The sequence below is a fragment of the Cyphellophora attinorum genome (assembly GCF_001299255.1).
Source record: "Cyphellophora attinorum strain CBS 131958 chromosome Unknown Contig65, whole genome shotgun sequence".
NCBI classification, from domain to species: domain Eukaryota; kingdom Fungi; phylum Ascomycota; class Eurotiomycetes; order Chaetothyriales; family Cyphellophoraceae; genus Cyphellophora; species Cyphellophora attinorum.
This window is the reverse complement of record NW_017253293.1, coordinates 26,830-35,407: the sequence shown is the minus strand read 5'-3', so window position 1 is coordinate 35,407 and position 8,578 is coordinate 26,830. Positions and strand designations below refer to the sequence as shown.

The 8,578-nt window shown below is 54.7% G+C and overlaps 4 protein-coding genes across 4 annotated transcripts; 2 read left to right on the top strand and 2 right to left on the bottom strand.

The window, feature by feature from the left end:
• Positions 1 to 801: 801 nt before the first annotated feature.
• Positions 802 to 2,415, bottom strand: AB675_11229 (putative metallocarboxypeptidase ECM14; the record flags this gene model as incomplete). The annotated part of the gene is made up of 1 exon (XM_018140057.1): positions 802 to 2,415. One exon carries the CDS (start codon positions 2,413 to 2,415, stop codon positions 802 to 804), a length of 1,614 nt encoding a protein of 537 aa, XP_017994297.1.
• A 645-nt stretch (positions 2,416 to 3,060) lies between these two features.
• On the bottom strand, positions 3,061 to 3,773 carry AB675_11228 (uncharacterized protein; the record flags this gene model as incomplete). The annotated part of the gene is made up of 4 exons (XM_018140056.1): positions 3,061 to 3,305; positions 3,355 to 3,507; positions 3,556 to 3,667; positions 3,759 to 3,773. The coding sequence occupies 4 exons, from the start codon at positions 3,771 to 3,773 to the stop codon at positions 3,061 to 3,063; spliced, it is 525 nt and encodes a 174-aa protein (XP_017994299.1).
• A 570-nt stretch (positions 3,774 to 4,343) lies between these two features.
• On the top strand, positions 4,344 to 5,696 carry AB675_11227 (Sphingolipid C4-hydroxylase SUR2; the record flags this gene model as incomplete). The annotated part of the gene is made up of 1 exon (XM_018140055.1): positions 4,344 to 5,696. The coding sequence occupies one exon, from the start codon at positions 4,344 to 4,346 to the stop codon at positions 5,694 to 5,696; it is 1,353 nt and encodes a 450-aa protein (XP_017994308.1).
• Positions 5,697 to 6,150: 454 nt separating this feature from the next.
• Positions 6,151 to 8,460, top strand: AB675_11226 (uncharacterized protein; the record flags this gene model as incomplete). Its single annotated transcript, XM_018140054.1, has 1 exon — positions 6,151 to 8,460. The coding sequence occupies one exon, from the start codon at positions 6,151 to 6,153 to the stop codon at positions 8,458 to 8,460; it is 2,310 nt and encodes a 769-aa protein (XP_017994304.1).
• Between the last annotated feature and the right edge of the window lie 118 nt (positions 8,461 to 8,578).

Below are 8,578 nucleotides of genomic sequence, written 5' to 3'. Positions count from 1 at the left end.
CCACCTCCTCCCCACCACCTCCCCCACCCACCCACCGACTGGCTCCAAGGCGGTAGACGCGAACATGTTCAGAAACTGATGGCACGGGTATGACCTGAAACGCAGTGAAAATCCCGGCGACGTAGATTGAAGCATAGAGGAGTTTCACGTGCTTGCCATAGGAGCCATACTCTTGTTGTCATTGAGTCGTTTTATCTGTTCCTCATCGCGCTATTCACGTACGAAGCTCAAGCGCACTTGTGTGCTCTGTTCACTAACACCACTGCTTGTCCTGTACCGAAGTACATACAAGAAGATTTGGCTGCCTGCGTGCCATCTCGTGCGTGTTGCACTGTATACCTCTATCCTGTGTAGGTATGTAATTCTGGGGTTTCTCCGTGGAGTGTTCCTGCCAGATGTATGTATAAATATAGCGGCTGATGTTCAGCCTTCCGCCTCTGCCCTGCTTCTTTCTTCATTCTCGGAAGCTTGTTAGTTAATCCGTGTATCCTAGACTGCTCTATTTCTGTGAAGCTGTATCGATTGTTGCTATACTCCGCCTCATCTTATCGTCACGGAAAAAGTAAGTATCCTACAGCGAAAGCGTTTTCCGTGATTTGCCCACCCCGCGATGGTGTACGGTCCGCAGACCGAGCAATCTCGATCCTATCCAAAATTGCAAGCCTCCATCTTGTTCGACGCCAGGCGCATGAGGACGGCGCGTGTCCATTTCACAATCCAAGAGAAAGGCCAGCGGCATAGCCAGGAGGTGACTATCGCGCCCCTTCGCGCATATTCCAATGTATTGTAACAAATCTTCTCTCACAGCTCCGACCTTTCGATCCCATGGTTCCCCAGCAGCCACCTCCCCAGCCCCAGCACCGCCTCGAACGCTTCCGCGCCCGTCGGCAGGATATGTTCCTTGGGGAGCAAGAATCCGTATGCGCCCATATCCCGCAACTTGATTTGGTAGGAGTATTTGACGCGGAGTTCGTGGTAGAAGTAGTCCAGTGCTGACCCGCCTGACGATTCCATGCTGCCACGTGGGAAGCGTGGTCGGGGTCCTTTCCGTGTTGGCTCATTTTCGTGGTTGTAGTCGATTGCAGTGCTGCCTTCGCAAGCACTATTCACAGAGTAGAATCGCCCGTTGGTCAGTCGGAAAGATTTGGCGAGCCCTATCGCCACTTCCTCCAGATCTTCGAGGTTGGGCGGGTCGGAGTCGCAGCTGAAGCTATACGGGTAGAGGACTTGTTGCGAGTAGGAGTGGAGGTCGAGGAATGAGACAAAGGTGACGTTGTTGTTCAAGGTCTGATTCTTCGCCCAATCGGCCAGCCTTTGCGATTCATACGCTTCGAATGGTTTAGAGCCCGCGAAGTCCTCGGCGCAAGGGTTGTCGATCTCGTCATGGCCGTCCCACGCGAAGGGAAAAGCGCGGTCGAGGTCGATGCCGGAGCAGAATGGGAGGGAGGTATGCTGTCGGTTCTTGCGCCAGAGGCGGTCGGTCGTCCAGGTGTACTCGTATCCGTCGGGGTTCATGGTGGGGATGAAGACGACGTCGAAGTGGTTGAGGAGTTTGGTGGTGTCGTGGAAGCGGGGGTCGCCGTAGCGGGTAACGAGGTTATAGGCGATGTAGGCGGCTGTTGAGACGGAGATCCATTCGCGGGCGTGGAGGCCTCCGGTCACGAGGATCGTCATTCTAGTAGGGTGCTCGTGGTCGGGCGGAAGGTCGACTCTAGCGCCCAAGCGGAGGGCTGGGATGTCTCTGCCTTCGGCGGACAGGCCTATGGACTCCAGTGTGACATGTGTTGGGAACATGGAGGCTAGTAACCGTAGCCATGGGTAGAGTACGGATAGTGGTTGATACTCGTTGAAGAATATGTCGTTGACCTCGACAGGCGATACTGCCTGGTCGTCGATGGGATGAAGTGGCCTTTCATTGTGGCTTGTCTCTGCCCCGGGATATGTATCGTATACTGCTTTGGCGAGGTCGTAGATCACTGGGGTGTACTTCTGACCCATCGATTGCGGGAGTAAACCGAGCAGAGACGTGACCACGCTGTTGGAGAGTCTGATGTCAACCCATTCGTTCGTGATGTCCCATACATCCAAGTACAAGACGTCTATCGCGTCAGATAAGGCCTCAATCTCTTCCTGTGTATCGAACTGGAACCGCAGCACAACATCGTCGCCATACCGGGTGCGGTAGTTAGTTGGAGCACGCGATCTGCCCCGACCATAGGGCTTCAACTTGCGCCCACACGGCGTACCCCATATCCCTTCTATTACAGCATCGCGCACGTATCGAAAAGGGCTGATTGATAGGTCGTGAATCTGCTGTAGGACGGGCGTGCGACTCGTGGGCTGATTCGAAGTTGGCACGCTCGAAACTAGTTGTGAGGCCAGCAGGACCACTAGCCAGGACAGCAGCTTCGCCATGATTGCGAGGCTGCCTCAGGCCATAGTCGGACGCTCTGGGGACCAGCGAGACTGGATGTGAAGTGATCGCGTGCACATGAAAGTGCTGAGAATTGATGGGCGTACCTGACGTCGAATGCGGCGCTAGAAACTTTATCCCAGAATATTTTGGGGATCCCCGCCGGCAGTTTTTGAGCGGTGCCTGTTTCTGTCCTACCCATCACATCGATGGGCAATCATATGGAGACCAGCGTGTTTCGTACAGGCTCGATGACTTGAGAGCCAGCGGGAAACGTGCGACGCAGTCGTCACCATGCGAAACCATGGTAAGTACGACCGTGGCGCATCGTTGCAATACAGTAGATCAACTTCACGGACCACATTCACTACGAATAATACTATTGCAATCACGAAAGGAACTTTAAAAAATGCGGAAACTTGGTCTGGATCTGGTGATTGATCTGTCTGAAATTCGAAGCAGCTGTCTGCGTCAACTTTTCTGGATGTCTTGGTAGCAGCTGCGGGAATGCCAAGCCAGCGTTTGTGCTAACTTGACCTTCAGATGCTGCAGGTCTATCGTGACGGTGGTCGTAAGTTGCAGGTCGAAGCGTGTGGATCGACCGGGTATGTTGTCGTGGGAAGTCGAGAGGACGAAGTATGCAGACCTTAGACCTTGTACTCCTCAAGACCGTGCTTCCAGACGGTAGCATAGGGCGTCATGCCGTCCTCACGGAAGTCGACCAGGACGTACATGGCGACCTCGCCCATTGACTCGCCCTTGTACACATCGTAGTTGTCCCAGTTGCCAAGAATCTTCTTCGCTGCGGCGGGAGCCTCGCTTTGGAACGCCTTGATCTCCTCCTCAGACTTGCCGGCTTCCCTCATCTTCTCGACGAGGGCCTTCATGTATTCTGGGAAGTTGTCAGCTGTGTGCGCTCCCTTCGGGTTGCTGATGCGTACTCTTGAGATCAGCCTGGTAGACTTTCTTGGAGACGCCCTCCATCTTCTGATATCTGAATTGATCGGCAAGATCGAGGACGGGCTCGCTGGCGCCTTCCTCACCACCCTCATCGGCATCTTCGCCCTCGGCTGACGGGTTGGCGCCCGCAAGGACTGGCAATAGTTAGACCCGTGTTCTTCTCCTTGGATTGCGCAGCGTACCGATGTTCTCAGCACCCTTCTTGATCATGCGGCCATCGACCTCCCACAGACCGTTGCCGGCGTCAATGATCTTTGACGTATCGGCGATGATCTCGTCACCAGTGAGAAGATCCTGTTGCGATCATTAGTCGTGGTCCGAACAATGCCTGGCGGGGTGGCTGGAGGGGCACTTCGATGCCATGAACCCATGAGTCTTGACGTACCCTGTAGATGATCATGATCGCGGTTTGTGGAAGAGAATGTGGGGAGTGTCGGAGGGTTTATTAAGGTGTAGAGTGGTAGTGAAGCAACGTAGCAGTCGACAACCAGAAAAAAAAGAACAAGTTGCAGTCGTTTCGCGCAGGAGAAATCTAGTGTGGGGTTGCCTGGTCTCGACCTTCGCTGATAGAGACTCTTAACTCCGACGCTTTGTCATTTACACGTGACCATTGCTCGAGGTCGGGCCCTTCGGAAGGCCTAAGAATTTAGGGCTGAAATTGGTCCCTGAGTTCCCAAATTCACGCATCATCCAATTAATGGGAACACATCACCACTGCCTGCTCTCCTTTCACTTCGCCACCAACTTTGCTGTCCTACGCTCCTTTACACTCTTCAGCTTTTGTTCGAACCACCAACCCTTTGTTTCGCAGCGACTACCAACTGTTCCTCAAGTCCCGCCACCTCGCACTCCTTCGGCCTTCGCCACAGTCCTCCAACGGAAGTATCCTCTGACCTTGACGCGAAACAAGAGTCCGAAGACTTGAGTACAACCTCGACCTGAGACCAGTGCTGTGCTTCAAGCCTCAGCAATGGCGACCAACGCCACGGCAGGCGTGATGTTGCCAACGTTCAATATGCCGGCCCTCCCAGAATACACTCTGAAAGTCCGACCTGCGATCGTTGCGGGACTTCCAGACGCCTTGTCACAGATGCTCATGCTGATTTTCGCATACTGGGCCACCTCTGCTGTCTTCCATGTATTCGATGTCTACGACCTCTTTCCACAGTACCGACTGCATACCCCAGCCGAGATCACAAAACGGAACAAAGTCACACGGTACGAAGTCTTCCGCGATGTCATAGTACAGCAAGTCGTCCAGACACTCTTCGGAGTGGCCATCGCCTGGTGGGATCCGCCCGAGATGATGGGAAAGGAGCAGTACGATATCGCTGTCTGGGCCTTGCGCCTGCGAGTTGCTCAGTCATACCTTCCCACGGCCCTAAGAGTCATCGGCGTGGATTCTGTCCAGCTCGCTACAAAATCGTACCAGCATCATCCTACCGTGGCTGCCGTCCTCGCAGGAGGTGCATACCAATCACCGGGATTCGCTTCGTGGGAGCTTCAGGCTGGGTGGCTGATCTACCATGTCCTCGTACCCTTCCTCCAATTCTCTATCGCCATCGTTCTGGTCGATACCTGGCAATACTTTGTCCATCGGGCCATGCACATGAACAAGTTTCTTTATACCTGGCTACATGCCCGACACCACCGCCTGTATGTCCCATACGCGTACGGAGCTTTGTACAACCATCCAGTCGAAGGCTTCATCCTCGACACCGTTGGCACTGGCTCTGCATACCTACTGACCGGCATGACTGTACGCCAGGGTATGGCCTTCTTCACTGCGGCCACAATCAAGACTGTCGACGATCATTGCGGCTACCACTTTCCATGGGACCCTCTACAGCACCTGACTGGCAACAATGCTGCCTACCACGACATTCACCACCAGAGCTGGGGCATCAAGACCAACTTTTCCCAGCCGTTCGGAACATTCTGGGATCGCTTTCTAGGCACAAAGTGGACTGGTGGCGATGTTTCAAGCAGGTACGAGCGTGACAGGATTGCCGCACAAAAGAAGGTAGACGCCGACGCCGCGAATGCTCCATCTACCGTGACGAACTCGCCCGCGGTAGATCTGGACAAGGCTCAAAAGCAAGCTCAAGAAAGCCGACAGCAAGTTCTGGATGACCCAAAAGTCGATGGCAGAATCGTGATTGCAGAAGAAGCGCGAGAAGAGAAAGAGGTTAAGCAACAAACGCCACGACGCTCCACTAGACGAAGTGTTAGTGGCTTCGATCCGAAAGCCATATCTGATCGTATGGCAGGCAGTCTGCATGGTCGCAGCACAGCTATTCTGCATGCTGACGGACTGCGGTGATTTTTCTTCAGCCAAATGTGTACATTAACGAATTTTTGGATCCGGTACAGCAACTACGGATCACGGCGTTTCGGAATGACTGAACGAAGTCTTCGACAAAGAATGCTTTATACAGCAGCGTGCCTATAGTCGACATTAATCATTCAATTCTGCACATCGCCTTTCTCCTTTGCTCCCACTAGATCATGCCTTGCCCGTCACGGTCAAGGCTAGATCTGATCATTGCCAGATACCACAATTTCCTTGTCCTTCCTTTATGTCTCTTTCATGTCATTCCATTGTCTACTGCCAGGCAACACTGCCTCGTCGAGGTCCTTTAAGTGGCTCGAACCGAGTCTACGGTACCAGTTGCTTCTGTTCTACCACTGCCCAGTTGCCTTGTTGGATTGCTTACAGATCCGATTATTTGCACACACAGATAGTAAGTACTCTCCACACAAAGCAAACAGCAAAGATGCGGCTAATCTGGCTAAGTCCTCGAGACCAGCAGGCGCTGGCCGAGATCCTGTTCCTCAATCCGAGCAAGGTTGAGAGCCCCATCGAGTTCAACGACCGCATAACTAAGCTGATCGAAGCGTTGCCCAATCGCCTCAAGCAGCCTAGCTTCTTTCGCCGTCTACTGGCCTCGACTACTGACAGACTTCCGACCTCACGCCGGAAACGCTCTGAGCGTCGCCGTTGGCCACGTCTGTGCCCGATCCACAAAGGCCTCAATGCTTCATTGGTTCACCAGCTTTTCATTCTGGTTGGACTTGAGGTCGGACATCTCAAACGCACTTGTCTACAACATCTCGACGATCTAAAGCCTGAACAGGCGGCCTTGATGAAGCGTCTGTACCGGCTAAGCGCGCTGTGGATGACGCCTGAGATGTACAAGGAGGCGTGGCATGAACCGGCCTCCGAGTCGATATGGACGCACCTGGGCAACGATTGCACAGCGTGCACATTGAGCATTTTAGCCGGGAATCTGGAGACCATCCTGGATTTGTTGAGCGCAGTGGTCAGTCGATGTCACGACAGCGAAGAGAGAAGCAAGCCGAGATTGTATTCATGGTTAAGAGCGTGGCTGCGAGTACACTCACCGAATTGGATTGGTCCAGTGCGGCGAGGGCGGTTCAACAAGATGGCGCCCGAGGCGGAGAGACGGGGAAGCGACTTCAAAGAGTGGCGACGACGTCGTCGGCGTCGTAGTCGGGACCTGAAGGCGGAGGAGTGTCTGATGGTGGCTGATGAGCAACAGCAACCTGCTCTTACTACGTTGCCTCGCGCTCAGGATTCCGACCCAGTCGACGAGAGCCACGCACACAACGAAGCCCCGGATCTCTCCCGGCAGCAATCCAACACCAGCTACAGCAGCAATACCAGCACGTCTAGCGACGAGAGCTTCGAAAGTATCAGCGACCTCGAGACTGTCGACCTCACCGCCTCGATTCGCAGCACCGCTTTCCCGCCCGATGTGAGCAATCGCCATAGCCAACAGGAACAGCAGCAGTACGAGCCACCTCGTGCGAACTGGGCAGCCAAGCCTCCCTTCACGGGCAGCTCCGCTACCGCTGCACAACATCTCCGCACAGTAACAGCACCTTCGGGACCCTTCAATGGCTATGCTAATGCTGAAGGCGAGCAAGAACCGGCAGCGGCATCTCAACCACCTCCTCGACCTCCACCACCAGAGCGCAAACGCACCGCCGATGAAGCCGCACTGTCTTACGCAAACATCCTGGACCATGCGAATCCGTTCGCGGAGAGTAATTTCACGGTCGTCCCAGCCAAAAGCTCGCCACCAGAGCCGATGACAGCACGTATGGCGCCTCCACGTCCCTCCACCAACGGTCGAAGTCAAAGCGAAAGTCACGACTCCGGCTACGAATCCGACGCCTGGACTGACGCCAAGCCACCCAGTAGTGTCAGCACAATGATGGGGTATAGGGTCGGGTCCTGGCTACAGAACGTGGACTCCTCGTCGGTGATTGAGCAGTTCGCAGATGACGCTGGTGAGCTACGACGGCAGCAGCAGCAGCAACAGAGGTTTGTGCTCAACGATGCACCGTTTGTGCCGCCGACGAGAAATCCTTCGCGAGTAAAGCCATCAGCAGAGGGCGGTGATCTGCCACTGCGACGACATGGTAGTTCGGACACCGCTAGGAGATCCGTGGACCACACACTACCACAACAGCTTGCTCATCCTCCTCTATCACAACTCCCACCATCCCAACAATGGGCCAACCTGACACGCTCCGCCACCACTCCATCTTTACCGACTGCTGACCAGCGTTCCACCACGAGCACGACGACAACATCAAGGACACCCCACCGTCGCCCTTCTTCTCGACAAGTAGCGGACGATCTTCCACGCCCTCGTCCGACCGAGCATCCTCTAATTCGGGCAAATCGCCACCTTCCGCCACCGCACGCTAGCGGACCTGACACACGGGTGCCTTCGGTGCCGGTGCTTGCCGAGCGTCCTAGGGATACCGTGTCGTCTGTGTCAGCCTCGAGCACAAACGACGAGCGTGAGATCCACCCAGCGTTACGAACACGTCAGCACCAGCGGACTCTCGCACAGCTCGTGGGCAACTACGACCCCAACAGCGGCAGCGACCAGACGCAGTGGTCAACCCACTGGCGCGACGAAGTTGAGAACCGGCCAGGCAACGAGTTCTACAGGGCACGCATGGAACGGGAGAGGAGGGAGAGGGCTGGTGTCAGGGGGCTACGACGTTCGTCTGTTGTAGCGCCTTATGGCAGATTGGACAGCGAGTAGGTCTGGAGTAGTGAATGAAGAATATAATATGACCCGAGCGCAAAATGATCATCGCTTCTGAAGCGCTTTACTCTCAACCTGTATTCGTTCCCTTGTATGCCTGTAGCATGCAGATGCA